Source organism: Lipotes vexillifer, unplaced genomic scaffold, assembly GCF_000442215.2.
Source record: "Lipotes vexillifer unplaced genomic scaffold, Lipotes_vexillifer_v1.1 scaffold182, whole genome shotgun sequence".
NCBI classification, from domain to species: domain Eukaryota; kingdom Metazoa; phylum Chordata; class Mammalia; order Artiodactyla; family Lipotidae; genus Lipotes; species Lipotes vexillifer.
In genome coordinates, this window is record NW_006798798.1 from 7,647,051 (window position 1) to 7,665,875 (window position 18,825).

At 42.9% G+C, this 18,825-nt stretch overlaps 1 protein-coding gene, 1 non-coding gene and 1 pseudogene across 2 annotated transcripts in view; 2 read left to right on the top strand and 1 right to left on the bottom strand.

Moving 5' to 3' along the window:
- The window catches only part of LOC103074578 (zinc finger protein 30 homolog), a 17,155-nt gene extending 15,726 nt beyond the window's left edge, over positions 1 to 1,429 (bottom strand). Inside the window, exons 1-2 of the mRNA XM_007471087.1 lie at positions 1,354 to 1,429; positions 1,034 to 1,104 (exon numbers count right to left, since the gene is read on the bottom strand). Coding sequence (XP_007471149.1) covers positions 1,034 to 1,104; positions 1,354 to 1,429 — 147 coding nt within the window. The remainder of the gene's footprint in view (positions 1 to 1,033; positions 1,105 to 1,353) is intronic.
- LOC103081758 (zinc finger protein 607-like) overlaps positions 1 to 15,582 on the top strand; it is a 72,169-nt pseudogene extending 56,587 nt beyond the window's left edge.
- On the top strand, positions 4,596 to 4,667 carry TRNAE-UUC (transfer RNA glutamic acid (anticodon UUC)). Its single transcript has one exon. It is a non-coding gene; the product is annotated as a tRNA-Glu (tRNA).
- Positions 15,583 to 18,825: the final 3,243 nt, after the last annotated feature.

The window sequence follows — 18,825 nt, forward strand, 5'->3', positions numbered from 1 at the left end:
AAAGACTAAGAATCATCACTAACAGCAACAGCTAATATTAATTAAGCACTCTTCCAATGTGCCAGGTAATCTTCTAAGAGGTTTAACGGATATTAATTCACATAATCTTCAAAACAACCCTGTGAGGTATATAATAATTCCAATTTTACATATTAAGAAACTGCAACACAGAAAGACTGCCCAAACTCACTCAGATTTAAGTGGTTGTCAGGATTAAAACTCTCTAGGTTCAAAATTTTCAATCACTACACAGACCTCTCTTCCTCTATCCAAAGACATACCCAAAACAAACTACAAACTTTCAGTTATAAGATAAATAAGTTCTGAAGACCTAATGCACAGCATGGTTACTATAGATAATAATAATAATGTATTATATACTACACATTTGTCAAGAGAGTATATCTTAAGTATTCTTGTCACACACAAAAAAAGGTAACTAAGAGAGGTAATGGATATGTTAATTAGTCGGTGTGGTTAGCATTCCATTCCACAATGTGTACATATATGAAAACATCATGTTGTACACCTTAAATATATACAATTTTTCATTTGTCAAAAATAAATAAAACAAACTCATGCTACCAAACCTCTAACATCAGGCTGGTACCAAAAATTTCCACTCATGGATTCCCTTGGGGGAAAAAAAAATCCCCACTCGTACTCCGTAATAATTACAGATGCCTAAAGCCCTAAACTACTACTCAACAAATCACAGTCAAAAAGAAAACATAAACGTTAACTTCCAATAGGGCTATTTCCATCATTAGAATCCTTGGAAAAGCTGTGCTCACAGAGCAACTTAATTTATAACACATGGTTAACTAACGGCAGAACTGAATTAAGTGGGCACTAGAATGGGGAATCTATAAATTAGGTCCCTGCCCTTAATTTGGTAGAGAAATCCTCAGGCCCAAATCAATAAGTAGATCATTCTTTTAAGCAGGATATTCCAAGGGAAGGAAATTAAAAAAATCTCGTGTCCTGAAAACCAAATGCATTTCACGGAAACAAAGAAGCAGCACAAACTCACAAAGAACCTGGCTTTTAGAGCTGCAGCAGCGATTCGGTTCACTTCACAGGCCTCCTCTGGAGACTGACGGGCTGGGGAAGCAAACAGCGTTCATTACACCGCAGGCGTTTCTTGTCTCGGTCAACAAACGTCCACGTCCCCTTGACCCTCGCTACCCACCACCTGCATACACAATGGAAACAGGGAGACGGAAGGAGGTCCTTGGTCACACGTATCCGGGTTCGCGGCTCTGGGTCCGCTGTAGTTCCGACACCACAACCGCCCACCCCCGGAGCTGCCCCACCGCGTCTTTGCAGGGCACTTTCACCCAGAGGCTCCACCTCCCACTTCCCTCAACGCCTGGGCCTGGGTAGGTGAGGCGAGGAAAGTGAAGCGCAGGACCTCCGGGTCGCGCATTACAGAATAGGCCGGGGAGGCGCCCGACTACCGCCGCCAGAGCTTAACCCCGCGGCGCCGGCGCCGGTCTGAGAACTACAAGCCCTCACTCCGAAGGAAACGCACAGTGGCCTGAGGCCCTCAATCTCGTCCGCAGAACCTGGCCTGTCCCGCGCTCGTTTCCTTCAGAAGAGAAGCGGCCGCCTCCGAGCCTGCCTCACCGCCCTCAGGCCTCGCCTGCCTCAGAGGACAGCCCAGCGCTCACGATTTCGGCGCTGGAACTCCGGGGAGTTCCTTCTCAGTCCCGGGTGCGCAGGCGCGCAGGGGGCGGGGGCAAGTCCCCAGGCTCCTCAGCGCTTGGAGAGACGGACTGGGCCAGATCCCCGTGGGGCGAGGCGGGCAGAGAAGCAGGGTTTCCTAATAGGCCGGCTCCCCGCCTGTAAAGGTGACCTTGTGAGTGACCCATGCTATCGAGCTGACCTGCTCCCCTATTGGAACTGTAGTCCAAAATCAGAGCAACTGTATATTCCGCCTTTTCTCACTTGCTTCTTGGCTCTGCAACGGGCGCAGGCCCGGAGCTCCGCCCCCACCCACGAGAGTCCTGCGCTCAGGCTCCTGGGAGGTGCTGTTTCTGTCCCGCGTGCGCAAGCGCACGGGTGGACCCGTTCAAACCTGGGGTTCTCCGTGGGGCTGAGGATGCCCTTGCGGCGACACACGTTGAGGGCTGGAGGGTGGGATGAGTAAGGGGATGATGAAGAGGTTGGGCCCAGGATTCCAAGTTGGTCTAGGGTGTCCAGATCTTTAGGCTTTTTTTTTTTTTCCATACGTGGGCCTCTCACTGTTGTGGCCTCTCCCGTTGCGGAGAGATCTTTAGGCTTTTAAGAGTGATTGTGATATCCCAGTGCCCCAAGCATGGTCCCTCTGATATTTGCCAAGGGACTGGCGTTGGTGTGGTGCCCCGTGCGCCTGTGTGATCATGGATGGGGTTGTGTTTTCATGCATGGAGTTGTTTACTGAGTGTGTGCCACTCATTGGATGCTGGACTGAAATGGTGCCACAGAGAAATGAAACTAAGCAGGACCCTGTGGGGCCCTCCTGGCTGGAAAACCCTTTCAGTTTCAGCCTCCTACAACTTTCCAGAGTATCAAAGGGCAGATTGAAACAGTTGCTAATCAGAAAAGTGAGGCAATGCAGAAACAAAGGAGAAGCAAATCAAGAAATGACAGTGCAGGGACTTACCTGGTGGCACAGTGGTTAAGAATCCGCCTGCCAATGCAGGGAACACGTGTTTGAGCCCTGCCCCGGGAAGATCCCACATGCCACGAAGCACCTAAGCCCGTGTGCCACAACTACTGAGCCCGTGCCACAACTACTGAAGCCGGCGTGCCTAGAGCCCGTGCCCCACAATAGGAGCAGCTACCGCAATGAGAAACCTGCACACCACAACAAAGAGTAGCCCCCACTCGCCGCAACTAGAGAAAGCCACACGCAGCAATGAAGACCCAATGTGATGAAAAATAAATAGAATTAAATTTAAAAATTAAAAAGTGCAGCAGTAAAACAGAGTGCTAGTCCTTCCTCGAGGAATATACATAATAATATATCTTTGAGTTCTTCTGCAGGAACTAAACCGCCCCCCCCCCCCCCACCCATTTGGAGGATGGCAACTTCGGGCTGAGCACAAATGTCCTGGAACACTGTCCTGTTCTCTCATGACCAACCGATCAGAAGAAAGTCACACACCATGCAGCCCTCACCCCAAATTTTGCCTATAAAAACTTCTCCCAGAAAACCATTAGGGAGTTTGGGGTTTCTGAGCATGAGCCACCTGTTCTACTTGCTTGTCCCTGCAATAAACCTTTCTTTGTTCTGACATTTCGGTTTGGCCTCACTGTGCTTTGGGTGCACAAACTGGTGTTGGACGACAGAAGGTTGCATGCTATTACGCTGGACTGTGATGCCAGGTTTAGGGGTGTCTGGTAGTGTTGAGGAGGAGGAAATTTTCCTCCATGCTTCCAAGTTCTGTCTGGTCTTGTTACCTGAAAACTGGGTTTGCCTCTTGGTGGGTGTCAGGCCAAAAGACACAACCAAGCCAAAGGTCGGGAGAAGGAAGGAATTATTACTTGCAGCATGTAAGGAGAACACTGGGATCTTTCCCAATGTAGTGTCTCCCTAAACAGCAAAATTGGGGAAGTTTTAAGTTAAGGGTACATGCATATTCATAAAGGGGCTTGAGCAGAGGAGAATCCAACATAGAATTGGGGCAAAGGTCGATAGAGTCCAAGCTTTAGTTGACTGGTCAACATCATCATTCTGTCCTCCACCTCAGGTGGTGGGGCCTTAATTCCTGCAGAACTCAAAGATATGTTATTATGTATATCTGAGGCAGTAGATAGATGGGCTTCAGGCTAGGCATTTACAACTGACCTCCTGTTTACATTTCTTGGGGCAGAAAAAGATGCCTTCAGACTGAACACTTACAACTAGCCTCCTGTTTGCATTTCCTGAGACAGGAGCTAGGTGGGCTCCAGGTTAGATATTTACACCCAGTCTCCTGTTTGTACTTCGAAATAGAAACAACAACAGAAACAGGGTAAATAGCCAGGCTTTGTCTCCTGAGGACACTTGAAGATAACGGTCATGGCAGGAACAGAGAGGGGCTAAACCCTGTCTGAGTAAAGGATCAAGAAGTCATAGATTTCCCATCCTTGGGGCAACAGAGACATTGCACATGCACAGAAAGGCTCCTCAGTGTCAAAAAGGAGCGGTCACCACCCCAGAATAGGTGGTGCCAAGGCCTCCCACAGGCCTCTGGGCTGGAATCCATCTTGGAAAAAAGTTGCACACATATGTTGGGGAGGGTCCTAGGGCAGGTCAGTTGTGGAAAAAGAAACCATATAATTAGCCAAAGGTAAACAAGGACCCAGAAGAAGTGCCATATATAAATGATTTAACTGCCTCTTTACTGCACTCCTCATTAGAGAGGATGACCACATCCTTTCTCTCTGGGTGTGTATCTCTGCCCTGCTTCTGTCTTAACTAAACAAACTGTTTCTCTGTGTGCTCTCTCACTTGTGCTGTGTCTCTAATAATAAACTTTGTTCCTGTTTTTACAGTTTTTGCCTCCTTGAGAAAAGCATTTTTCAATGGAGGTAAGAGCCAGGGAAAATTTGCTTCTAGCCTCTAGCCCTTGCTGGTCTAGTGGCTAGGATTCCTGGTTTTCATCCAGGCTACCCAGGTTCAATTCCTGGGCAGGGAACTAAGATCTCGCTTCACGCCACCGCTCACTGCTGCTGCCTCTCCAATATCATATCCCTTGAGGAGGAGCTAGGACTCTGTTTTATCACTACACTATTGTTTGACTGCCTTTTCTCTGTTCCTACATTCCTTTGTTCCCTTAAGATCATTTATTACTTAGCCTGTTCAAGAGCAAGTATTGTGGCCAGGCTCAGATCACAAAATGGCTTAGGCCAAAATTGCACTTCTTATGTCAAGAAAGCCATTCCTGGTTCTCTTTCTCCAGGGACCCCTTACCCTATCTGCTTACAGTCTAAGAGTTAAGTTGACATGAGACAGGTTAACAGAATAAAATCAAACAAAATTTTAATAACATGTATACTTGGGAGAGATCCAGGAAAACTAAGTAACTTTCCAAAATAGCTGAAGCCCTTCAGCTAAAGACAAAAGAGGATGTTGGGAGTAATGGTTTGGGACTTCAAAGGGAAAGAAGGCAATTTACATAGAGATGGAAAAGCAAATATTTGGTAAGCAAATGTTTGCTGAGCTACTCAGAAACAATGGGACTTGTAGTGGACTCATCTCCAGCCCCTGCCAAGAGTTTCCCCACCACACTTAGCCCCCGTTCTTTGCAGATATCTCTGGTGAGATATCTGCTCTATTCTGGGAACAGCCCTTTATCTAAACTCTTTAGGCAGCTCAGGGGGAGGTAAAAAGAAAAACTTCCCGAGTCTTCTGTTTCTTAAAAATAATCTGCCTAAATTAATCCTCATGCCAAAGATACACATTTTGGGATGACAAAATTTGCTGCCCCACAGTTGCTTCCTTGTGAAGTGTCTGAGATTATGTGTATCTGTGAAGACTGTGCCCTGAAGGAAACCACAGTATGTCACCCTAACATATGCCTCTTTGACATAAAAATAGTTTTGAGGACTTCCCTGGTGGCGCAGTGGTTAAGAATCCACCTGCCAATGCAGGAGACAAGGGTTTGAGCCCTGGCCCAGGAAGATCCCACATGCCGCAGAGCAACTAAGCCCATGCGCCACAACTACTGAGCCTGCGCTCTAGAGCCCGCGAGCCACAACTACTGAAGCCCGTGTGCCTAGAGGCCGTGCTCCGCAACAAGAGAAGCCACCGCAATGAGAAGCCCATGCACCACAACGAAGAGTAGCCCCTGCTCACCTCAACTAGAGAAAGCCCACACGCAGCAATGAAGACCAAACGCAGCCAAAAATAAAAATAAATAAATAAATAAAAATTTAAAAATAGAACAGTTTTGAGCCAAGGGCAATTTAGAAGCATCAAATGCAGGAAAAGCTCTCTCTACCCTCCCCCATTTCTGCCTAAAAGCAGGATATAAATTCTCCTTTACTGGAGACAACTCTAGATTCTTAGCCCATAGATGGCACCAAAGGAATCTACAAATAAACTTTACTCCATTAGTTTCCTCCCACAGTTTGCCACCCTTGGAAGCTGAAAACTGCTTTTCTTTATCCTGTCATTTCTCTATAAATTTATGTTCTTTGTTGAAGATGCTATAAAAGATGGAGTTCTAAGCCATACTTTGAATTACTCTTGTTAAGGTTTTCCCATATGACATGTGCACACAAATTAATAAATTGTTTTTCTCCTGTTAATCTTTTTTAAAGGGCCCCTGCTGAGAACCTAAGATGGCTAGAGGTAAGATTTTTCTTCTCTTATAGCCCTATTGTGTGTTATTTCTGGGATGGTTTTGACAGGCCAGCACTTCTGGTTCTTGCTTTCCATGGGCACTGTGTTTGAGGGTCACTGTGTTACTGGGTGTTAGGTTTTTGATGATCAGTGTCTTAAGTGTACCCTCAGGAATGTGGTGTTTTGGCAGTTGGATGAGTAATTACAAGCACAGGCAACATTGGAAAAGAAGAAGCAAGGTTATCATTATTGCTGAGACCTAGAATTGTAGGAGTATACTGATGAAAGAGATTTTCACATATTGAGGTATGGGGAAATCATTCTGGCTTATACGTGATTTAACTCAAATTTTATGCTAACTAAAACAGGCTGTTTGTGGCCTATCAAACATACATTGTACATCTGCTTCAGTTATTAAAGAAAACGGTACAGTGATCAGAAGAATGTCTGTTTTAAAGATAAAGACTAAATGCCTCCCTTCCTGAGACGCCAATGTTGGTACTCCTTCAACGATAAGACTCACTTCCTTGGTGCCAAGGCCATACTGACTCACTGTGTACATGCTGATCTGTTTTTGTTTTGTTTTCTTGAAACCTTGAAGGAACGTATCCCTGACTTGTTTGGTGTTCTTTGTTCTGACAAGATATAAAACTGTGCTGAAAACCATGCTTCTCCAGAGCAGTTCCTCCAAGTTATTTGAGAGGCTGTCTTCAAGAATATAGTCCTCAGTTTGGCTCAAATAAAATTCTTTTCTGTTCCTATTATAGTTTATTCATCATTTTTGTGGACAATTAATCAGAAAGAAAAGTTGAAATTAATAGGACTTCATAAAACAAAAGAGAGGGGCACTTTATTTTCTCTCATAATTGCACTTGCAATATTCCTCTGTGGTTGAGGGGTATTTTTCCCCCTGCTCCTAGATGAAATCTTGGATGAATTCAATGTCTTCATTGGATAATAAAAGTTTCTTTGAACAGTTTTAAGTTAAAAGATCAGTCTCATTTTAGTAGTTAAAAATATCCTTAGTGTCAACTGAAAAAAATATGTACAACCTAAATGTTGAGAATTTTATTCAGGACATTACTGAGGAAGAGAGCCTGGGATACAGCCTCTCAGGTAGCTCTGAGGAATTGTCCCAAAGAGGTAAGGGAGGAGCCAGGAGGTATAAGAGTTTTTTGCTGAAAAGACAAAAAAAAAACAACAATAAAAGGAGTCAAACATCAAAATATTACTGCTAATCACAAAAACCAGATATCTCAAGTTAATGATTTTAGTGATTTTCTGTGTATGGGAAGATGCAAGAGTCTGGGTTCATTGAGATTATTCCTTTGATATGCATCTTAACTATCTAGGGCCAGTATCCTGTTTTTCTCTATCCTGAATTCTCCACAGGTCTCAACTTCGGGTGTGGCTGCAATGGCAGATGGCTTGATGGTGGGCAATATTTTCTGTTTACTGAAATGGCAGGCAACATTTTTATGTCCACCTTAGCAATAAAAATGTACAGTGTAACAATCAGTACTTCATTTAAAGCAAAACAACCTCTACCTTCTTGTTTCTCCTTGACCACCTTCAAATATGGTTATATCTCAATTATTGGTTATGTCAATATACTAATTATGTAAATGATTTTAAATTCAAAACCAAGTATATTTTTTCAAAGATACATTTTTGTTTATTAAGGATTTAGTTAGCTTCCTTTGTACCTGTTGCTAGTTTTTAGAGATGTTCCAGTGGATGTGTTAAGTATCCACTGATTTTTTTTTCAGTTGTTCAAATATCCAATTAGAGTCTCTCAGGCTTCCATTCTATGGCTCTCATTTCAAGACTGTACACTTATCATGAAACTTACTTCCATTGTCTTCCTGAACTGGATTCCTGTTTCCTGGAATTAAGTTAATTTTTGCTAATTTATCATTTCTGCTCAAGTTCTTTTTCCAACAGCTTCCTTAAGATGCATGTGTTAGAGGGAATTCTCTGACGGTCCAGTGGTTAATACTCTGCGCTTCCAAGGGCCCAAGTTTCAATCCCTGGTCGGGACACTAAGATCCCACAAGCCGCGCTGCCAAAAAAAAAAAAAAGATGCATGTGTTACAGATAAATTTTTGAGTCTTTCGTGTTTGAAAATGTCTTTAGTCTACCTCACACTTCGCCAGTATTCACAATTTGGAAACATTACTTCAAAGTTTTCTGGTAGCTCATGTTGTCAAGTCTAATGCCAATTGTTTTCTCTTCCTTTGTATGTAATATCTTATGACCCCTTCTCGTTCACCTCCCAATACTTACTGCTATTTATATCCCCAATGTACTGAAATTTCATGATTTATGTTGTGGAGTTTTAAACATTTTTTTTACTAGGTATAAGTGAGCACTTTCAGTCTATAGGATCTAGTTCTGTGGATGTTTCTTGTAGTTTTGCTTTTTGACAGTCTTCTCTATTTCAGGTTTTTTGTTCTCTTCCTGGAATTAGTATTTGATAGAAGAATTTTTCATGAGTTGTGCCTAATTTTTCCTTCTTCATAGCTTTCTATTCTTATTTACAGAAGCAACGTAATCTCGGATCTCTCAGAGAGTAATTATACTTGTTTAAAGTTTCCTTGTCCATTTTTGCCTTATATGTCCAAATCAAAAAAAATTTAATTTTTTGAATTCTTCTCTTCCTTTTACATTGAATACTTTCCTGAAACGTGTAGCAATTCTTGCCTCCAGTCAGGAGGTAAAACTTCTCAACTGGTAGACTTCAGAGCCAGCCTTTTCACTGGGATACTGCTAGAGCTCTGTTCTCTGTTTTTCAGTTTAGAGCAGAGAACAGTTCCAGTCTCCTAAGTTACTGGTGTTTGGGGCCAGGATGGGGAAGGTCCTGAGAGGCCCAAAGTCCGGGGTATGGTTTTTCACTCTGTCTATCCTTCAGTACTATCTATCTTTGTGCGGGTATACGTCCTCTCCAGATCAATAACATCCAGAGATCAAACCCCCCGTTTAGTGTATTATGATTACATAAGACAAGAAAGTAAAGCAGGAGAGCAACCAGTTGTGTACAAATCTTCAACCACTCTCCTGTTTTCAGATCCAATATCTCTACAGGGTCATCACTTTCGTACCTGAGACTTCAGAGGTTTTATACAGTTAAATTGCCTCACAAATAGATGTCTAACTGTGTAGGGCCTTTGATACCAGAGTTCTTCAACAGTTCCCATTTGCTGTCATCCTCATTTTCTTTGGTTCTCATATGTTAATACATTTTGTATTTCTCAACTAAATGAACTCACTTTAATCTTTTTTTTTTTTTTGGTAAAGGAAAAATGGGTAATAAATGCATCCACTTGTTCTGTTTATGGGGAAGACTCTCTTACTCTTCTTGAATAATAAGATTTTGCTTTTTTACTAGAAATTTTTTCTCTTATACCACATTTGTTCTTTTAGCTACTGCTCTCCTTATCCATTTCATTAATTTCCACTTACATCTCTATTTTCATCTTACCACTCTCTCAGAGTATATTTTGTCAATGAAAAATAAATTAATACTCAATCTAAGAAAGAAATAGAGGGACTTCCCTGGTGGTGCAACGGTTAAGAATCCGCCTGCCAATGCAGGGGAAACGGGTACGAACCCTACTCTGGGAAGATCTCACGTGCAGGGGAACAACAAAACCCATATGACACAACTACTGAGACTGTGCTGTAGAGCCCTGGAAGCCACAAATACTGCACCCATGAACCTAGACCCCATGCTCCACAACAAGAGAAGCCACTGCAATGAGAAACCCCTGCACCACAAAGAAGAGTACCCCAGCTTGATGCAAATAGAGAGACACCCTCGCAGTAAGACGGCCAAACGGTGCCATAAATAAATAAGTAAATGAATGAATGAATAAATAAATGAAGCATTGATTATAACCCCTGTTGACAGAGGAAGGTGCCAGGAAAATCGTGTGCTCCACTTTGGCTCCAAACAAATGAGTTTAGCTCCAATAACTCTGTTCTTTTCCTATAATGGATTGTTTCTTGATGATAATCATCATCAGATGGATGTATGGTTCAAAAGGCAAGAAGGACTGACGGTTGAGTAGATGGACAGATTGTTGGGGCTCCCAAGAGTGGAGGAAAGGCCGGCAAGGGCCAGCCCAGGCTTACCAAGCAGGGTGGAGTGGGAGGGGGGCGGGGGGGCGTAGAAAGTGGGGGCTAGTTGGGAAGAACTGTGCGGAGTAGGGCCTTGCATCACATCCCTGTGAGGCACTGGGAGAGGCAGAGGCAGGGACCCCCGTCTCACCCGCCACCCCAAACCAGTGTGGCACCAGGGCATGGGCCTCCTCTGCCCACGTCTAGGGGAGGTACCACTTACGGGGTCAGTGGATTTTCTGGTGACACGACCACAGTTCACATTTCGAGCCAGGACTCTGGGATGTTCCTCGCCCCCGCCTCACCAGATGAGATCGCATACCCTCTTCCCATTTGACACCATTCCCACTCATGCCGATCCAGATTTGGATACACAGAGATACCCGGCGTGCTTTGGTCTGCCCACCAGCTTTGGCAGCCACTGGCGGAGACAGTGGCAGAGACCAAGAGATCTAGGATGTCCAGAACCTGAGGACAGGAGGGCTGGCGCACCCTCCCTACATCCCTCGCTGCCCTCCGTCCTCCTCTCTCCCCTCCCTGGGCTCTGACAATCAGCATTCTACTGGTGGAAGCCTGCCCTCGAACCAGGCGGACGCAGACAAACGCCTTCGTTGCCCCTGGTTTCCCGTTTGTTGCACTGACGGGTTACTCAGTAAACGGAGGCGGGGCTCTGCGTGATAAGGGCGCGCCCTCTGGCGGCTGCGCGCCTGCGGCCTCTGTGCCTATGGCACATGGATGGAAGCAAGGATAAATGAGCTGATGGAAGCAGGCAAGGAAGGAAGGGAGGGAGGAAGGAAGGAAGGAGGGAAGGAAGGAAGAAAGGAAGAAGGCTGGCTTCTGGGGCTGGCTGGCTCTGGGGCCGGCGGGCTCTGGGGCCGGCTGGCCGGCGGGCTCTGGGGCCCGCTGGCTCTGGGGCCGGCTGGCTCTGGGGCCGGCTAGTTGGCTGGCTCTGGGGCCGGCTGGCAGGCTGGCTGGCTGGCTGGCTGGCTCGGGCCGTGTCCGGTGCTCTAGGAAGGGCCTGGGGCCTAAGTCTTCCAGTGGTCTAGCAGATCGATAGACGGAAGAAAGGATGGACGGATCCACGGCTCAATGGAAGGTTGGAGGAATATACGGACCGACTGTTGGGGCCTCGCAGAGTGGAGGAAAGCCCTGCTGAGCGAGGGGCGGCAAGAGGAAGGGAGGGGAAGAGAGGGGACTGGATGGGAGGGGAGAAGGAGGCGGGAGAGGTTGGGGGCCTAGCGTGGAAGAATGGTGGAAAGAAGGGGCTTTCCACAGTTTCCAGCAAAGCAATGGAAGAGGCAGAGAACCCGCCCAGTGTGACAGCAGGGCACGGGTGGCCTCTGCCCAAGTCTAGGGGAGGTACCGCTCTCTCTCCGGGTCAGTGGATTTCCCGGCAACGTGACTGTCATTTTGAGCGGGGACATGGGGATCTTCATGCCGCTCAACGCCTCACCAGGCACCAGATTCCAAGCCAACCCCCTTTCTCCATACAATGGACTCCAACAGTATCAACTTATTAGGCTCATAAAGAGGACCATCCAGCTGCACTCGAGCCTTGAGAAAACTGCAGCCTCATGGGAAACCCCAAGCCAGAATTGCCCAGCCACCTATTCCCAAAATTCTGATCTGTAAAAATGATGAGAGGTCATAAATGTTACCGGTGTTGCTCAGGAGTAGATATTACAGAAGGTGTTAATTAAATTAAAATATCCAACAGATCTCATGGTGTGAATGTTGCAGGCATAAACAAGCAAGAATCCTTTTGTGAATTTATCTCTACTTCAAATTGTCTGATATTCGATTAATACATGAGTGACAATTGGAAGCTCTTTTATGTTGAGTAGATTATATTATCAATTCTTTGATATGAGAAAATTTGGAGTATTTGCTAAGAGAAGAGTTGGAATATTTGCTGAAGGCCTATCAATATAATTCATAATCAGAAATTTCTCAGTAGTAGGAATTATCTGATGCTAAGCAGAGATTGGCTATGCCTAAAGGAATTCCTATATTCCTTATATTCTAATCAATTCAGACCAATATGAATAACTCGATGTGCTTTAAGGGCTGAACCATCTCTAATGGCCAACCCACATTTCTTTCACCTATAGAGTTTTTCACTAATATGAATTTCTCATGTTGAACAAGATATGAGACATGATGAAAGGCCTTTCTTCATTCCTTGCATTCATAGGGTTTCCCACCAGTATGACTTTTTGATGTTAAGGCTCCCGTGTACTCTAAGCACCTTTCCACATTCCTTACATTTCTGGAATTTTACATAATTTTAATTCTCTTTTGTATAATAAGGGTTGAAGTAAATGCAAACATCTTCCCACATTCCTTGCATTCAAAGTATTTCAGATGAGTATGAATATTCTCATATTCAGGAACTCGACAGTCACTTATAAAAGCCTTGCTACAATTTCTTAAATTTATAGGGTTTTTCACCAATATGAATTCACCTATGTCAAACAGGTTGAGAGGCATATGTAGTGCTTTCCTACATTCCTCATGTTTAGATTTTCACACCACTACGAATTTTTGTGTTGGGTAAGTTTTTCATGCATTCTGTATTTCTTTTCACATTTCCTATATTCACAGGATTTTATAGCATCATGAATTATTTTATGTGCATTAAGGTTTGAACTAAGTTTAAAGGCCTTCTTGTGATCATTTCTCACCAAGAAATATTTTTCCATGCTTCAATAAGAAATTAAACCTTACAAAGGCTTTCCCACAGAGTGTTTCTTTTTTTATTTTAATAGCTTCTTTTTTTTTCCTTTAATTTTATTATTTTTTAAATTTTTGACTGCTTTAGGTCTTTGTTGCTGTGTGTGAGCTTTCTCTAGTTGTGGCGAGGGGGAATACTCTTCGTTGCAGTGCGCAGGCTTCTCATTGCGGTGGCTTCTCTTGTTGCAGAGCACAGGGTCTAGGCACGTGGGCTTCAGTAGTTGTGGCTGGCGGGCTCTAGAGCACAGGCTCAGTAGTTGTGGCACACGGGCTTAGTTGCTCCACGGCATTTGGGATCTTCCCAGACCAGGGCTCGAACCTGTGTCCCCTGCATTGGCAGGCGGATTCTTAACCACTGCACCACCAGGGAAGACCATCATTAACTTTGAAAAAAGATTTCAACCTTTGATGTGAACTCTCAAGGGAAGTTAAGTAAATAAAAACTCAGTATCTCATTTGAAAAGAACACATGGCTGTGCATAAGAGGGAGTGAACCACAGTGGGGGAGACATTTGTAATTTTTAGTGGCATTGTAATTACAGAATAACCAGGCATAGATATTCACCTTTTATTATTTATACATTTGTATATACCTACATTGTATATGGGAGTGGTGTGTTAGAGCTGGGCAGTAATGTCATGCCAGGGCCAACCATGCACATCTCTCCCTAACTCTGTGTTCACTGAATTATATCAGTACATTGCTATTGGCCATGGTAGGAGTATTTACACTGTGAACACTGGTAAACACTACAAAACAGGGGTGTCTCTGTGTGTGTGTGTAGAGCTGGTTGTTAAATAACTTAACAGCACTTCACTCCATAAAATCATGTTTCTTTTGAGCTCTCCTTTCAGTATTTCAAATTTTATAACTGTTCTCTGACCCATCTCTACTGGGGAAGATTTTGAAATTTCTATTAATTGTACTATAGAACATTTCCTTTTTCTTGCCATGGAATGGTAATTTTTTTTTCTCATTTAGTTTAGATTTGGATTCACGTTATATAATAATCAGCCATAGAAAAACGTTTATATATGAAAAACATTCATCTCTTTTTCTGTATCAAATAATTCATAGTGGTGAGAAGCCCTATGAAGATGAAGAATGTGGGAAGGCCTTTAGTTGTGCCTCAAACCTTGCTCAATATGGAAGAGTTCATATTGGTGAGAAATCCTGTGTATGTAAGGAATGTGGTAAGGCCTTTAGTGATGCTCCAATTCTTAGATTACATCATAGAATTCATAGTGGTGTGAAACCTTTTGAATGTGACAAATGTGGGAAGCCTTAAGTACATTTCAAGCCTTAAAGCACACCTGAGAATTCATATTGATGAGACAACCCTATGAATGTAAGAAATGTGGGAAGACCTTTAGTGTATATGGACTTACTCGGCATCATAGTATTTGTACTGACGAGAAACCCTATGAATGTAACACGTGTGGGAAGTTCTTTAGTGCAAGTTCAACCCTTAAAATACATCAGGGGATTCATACTGGTGAGAAACCCTATGACCATAAGAAATGTGGAAAGGTCTTTAGAAGGTGTGAGGGACTTATTTGACATAATAGTGTTCATACTGGTGAGAAACCCTATAAATGTAACAAGTGTGGGAAGTCCTTTAGTGCCAGTTCAACCCTTAAAGTACCTCAGAGGATTCATACTTGTGAGAAACCTTATGAATGTAAGGAATGTGGGAAAGCCTTTCACACTGCCTCATACCTTGTTATATATGAGAGAATTCATACTGGTGAAAAAACTTTTGTGTGTCAGGAGCACTGGAAAACTTTTAGTTACAGCTATCAACTTACTGTACATTATGGAGTTCATAGTGGTGAGAAATCTTATGAATGTAAGGAATGTGGGAAGACCTTTGGTCTGTGTGGAAGACTCACCAGGCATCAAACTACTCATAGTTGTAAGAAACGCTTTGAATGTAACAAATGTGGAAAGGCTTTTACATGCTTTGCAAGCCTTAAAAAATATCAGAGTATTCACACTGGTGAGAAACACTATGAATGTAAGGAATGTGGAAAAAGCTTTCATCTAGCCTCAACCCTTGTAACACATGACAGAATTCATACTGGTGAAAAGTCCTATCAGCATAAAGAATGTGGAGAGGCTTTTGGTGAGACATCTTGTTAGTCATGAGAGAATTCATACTGGTGATAAACCCTACGAATGTGAAGAAATGTTGGAAAGCCTTTCATTGTGCTTCATATCTTCTTACACATGAGAAGATTCATACTGGTGAGAAATCCTATGTATGTCAAGAGTGTGGGCAAGTTTTTAGTAATAGCCGTCAACTTACTGTACATAATAGACTTCATACTGGTGTGAAACCCTTTCAATGTAACATATGTCCTTTAGGCTTAGTTCAATCCTTGAAGTACATCAGAGAATTCATAGTGGATAGAGACTTTATGGTATATATATACACACTAGATGATGTACTGTACATGGATGGATTTATATAACTGAGAAACAGTTTGAATGAAGACAATAGAAGGCTTTCAGATAGGGTTCCATTCCTATGTGGTACCAATTTATACTTGTATGAACAGCTTGGAATGTAAATAATGCTTGATTTTTTTGTTTGTTTGTTTTGACCCATATATTGCTCAATTCAGAGAACTTGTAGTGTATATATCATAAGAAAGTCTTTTTGGACATTCCCTTATTTATGAGTTATCGGAATATTCATACTGAGGAAAATTTAGTGTCTGTAGGAAACCCTTTTTCTTTACTCTTTATGTACAAAACTTTTCTAGCACCAAGTATTAAATTTGGGAAAAGTTGTAATACACAAGACATCTGTTAATGTAACAGATGTGGGAAAGCCTTTAGCCATTGTACCTATCTTAATGATCACAATTGCTTTTGTGCTTCTTACGAACTGTGTGACATTCAGTAAGGTGTACTTTTCTGTTTTGGGCTTTTTTTTTTTTTTTTTTTTTTTTTTTTTTTCCAGGCATCTTAGTTCCCCAACCAGGGATTGAACCCAGGCCCTCAGCAGTGAAAGCGTGGAGCCCTAACCACTGGACCACCAGGGAATTTCCTTTGCCCTCATTTTTAAATGATGATGGTAGTACCTCCAGTATACTGCTGTTCTTAGAATTACATGAAGTAGTACATGTAAAAAACTTGGAAAAATATTTGGTATATACTTTATATTAAAAAAATAAGGCACTATTTCTAATGTAATCATTATTTATAGTATCCTTAGTGACTTCTTTGAGATAAAGACCCAGAGGTTTAATGAATTAAGAAAAGCTCTATGTCGGCTTCCCTGGTGGCGCAGTGGTTGAGAGTCCGCCTGCCGATGCAGGGGACACGGGTTCGTGCCCCGGTCTGGGAGGGTTCCGCATGCCACGGAGCGGCTGGGCCCGTGAGCCATGGCCGCTGAGCCTGCGCGTCCGGAGCCTGTGCTCCACAGCGGGAGAGGCCACAACAGTGAGAGGCCCGCGTACAGCAAAAAAAAGAAAAGAAAAGAAAAGCTCTATGTAACTACGTATCCCTTATTGAATTTTAATTCATTCTGGATAAAGTTAAAGTGTGATTAAAAAGACATTAGAGGATCTTCATTCAGGTCTCTTAAAGTGCATCAAACATTTAATCTTGGAATGAAATTCAGATATATAGGTTTAGAAAATGTGGAATATTGAAAATAGGCAGGAATTTATATTCCTTTTGCACAAATCAGAATTGATTAGAAATTTAAAAAAGGATATCCATTTTGTAATCATCTCTATCTTTTAATTATGGATAATTTTAAGCATATAAACATTTTTATAAGAACACTGAAGCAAATGTATTTTAATGCATTGCCTCATTTTCTTTCCTATATTCTGGCTGAATAATTTCAGTGTTATGAACGTTATGATGTTTCATCCCTAAATATATCAATGCATCCCATAAAAATCCAATTTCCTTACTCAAATCCCCATATAATCAATCACACATAAGAAAATAATAATTTTCTCTTCCAGTATTTTTTTTTTTTCTTTTTTTGCGGTACACGGGCCTCTCACTGCCGTGGCCCATCCCGCTGCGGAGCACAGGTTCCGGACGCGCAGGCCCAGCGGCCACGGCCCACGGGCCAAGCCGCTCCGCGGCACGTGGGATCCTCCCGGACCGGGGCACGAACCCGCGTCCCCTGCATCGGCAGACGGACCCTCAACCAGTGTGCCACCAGGGAAGCCCTCTCTTCCAGTATTTAATCCATATTCAAACTTTAAAAATTTCACCAGGTATGTCTTTTATAAGTAATTTCCAAAATTATATTCAGTCTAGGTTTATTAGATTATTGTGACTATTTGCTTTTATTGTAGAACAGTGGATGACAAACCACATCCCACAGATCAGATGAAACCTCACACTCTTTTTTGTAATGTTTTATTGCAACACTGCTACCCTCATTTGTTTACGTTTTCTTTTTTAATTAATTAATTTATTTATTTTTGGCTGCATTGGGTCTCTCTTGCTGTGCGCAGGCTTTCTCTAGTTGCAGCGAGTGGGAGCTACTCTTCGTTGCAGTGCACGGGCTACTCCTTGCAGTGGCTTCTCTTGTGGAGCACGGGCTCTAGGCGCACGGGCTTCAGTAGTTGTGGCACATGGGCTCAGTAGTTGTGGCTCATGGGCTCTAGAATGCAGGCTCAGTAGTTGTGGCGCCCGGGCTTAAGTGCTCCGCAGCACGTGGGATCTTCCCGGACCAGGGCTCGAACCCATGTCCCCTGCATTGGCAGGAGGATTCTTAACCACTGCACCACCAGGGAAGTCCCTGTTTATGTTTTCTACAGCTGCTTTCTTGCTCCTATAACGAAGTTGGAGCGTTGGGACACATAAGTATGGCCAGAGAAACCTACAATATTTACTCTCTGACATGTCATGAAAGAGTTTGCCAACTCGCCATTTACCACGTGTCTACTGTTTTTCATGACTGGCTTCTTTTAAGTTGTCTCCTTCCTTTACTTCAATTTTGAAAAAATTTGATGAAATACCAAATAGAATACAATTTACTGTCTTTACTATTTTTAAGTGGTTCAGTTCAGTGGCATTAAGTACATTAATATTATGTGTAGCCATCACCACTATCTGTGCCCAGAACTTTTTTCATCTTATAAAACTGAAACTCAGTACTCATTACACAATAAATCACCATTCATTCCCCTTTCCCCCTGGCTTCTGGCAACAATCATTCTACTTTCCATCTTGATGATTTTGACATTTCTGAAGTACTGGAATCCTACAGTATTTTTCCTTTTGTGACTGGCTTATTTCCCTTAGCATAATTTCCTCAAGGTTCATCCATGTAGTGTATGTCAGAGTTTCCCTCTTTTGAAGGGTGAATAATAATAGACCATTCTATGTGTATACCACATTTTGCTTATCCTTTCATTCATCTATTGACACTTGTGTTGCTTCCATATTTTAGCTATTGTGAAAAAAGCTGCTATGTACACGGACGTACAAATATCTCTTCAAGAGCCTTCTTTCAAGTATTTTGAGTATATAATAAGAAGTAGAATTGCTGGATCATATGTTAGTCTATCTTTAATATTTTTGAGGAACCACATTTCCTCTTTTGAAGAAAACCATGCTGTTTTCCATAAGAGCTGTACCTTCTTTCACTCCCGCCAACAGTGCAGATGGGTTATGG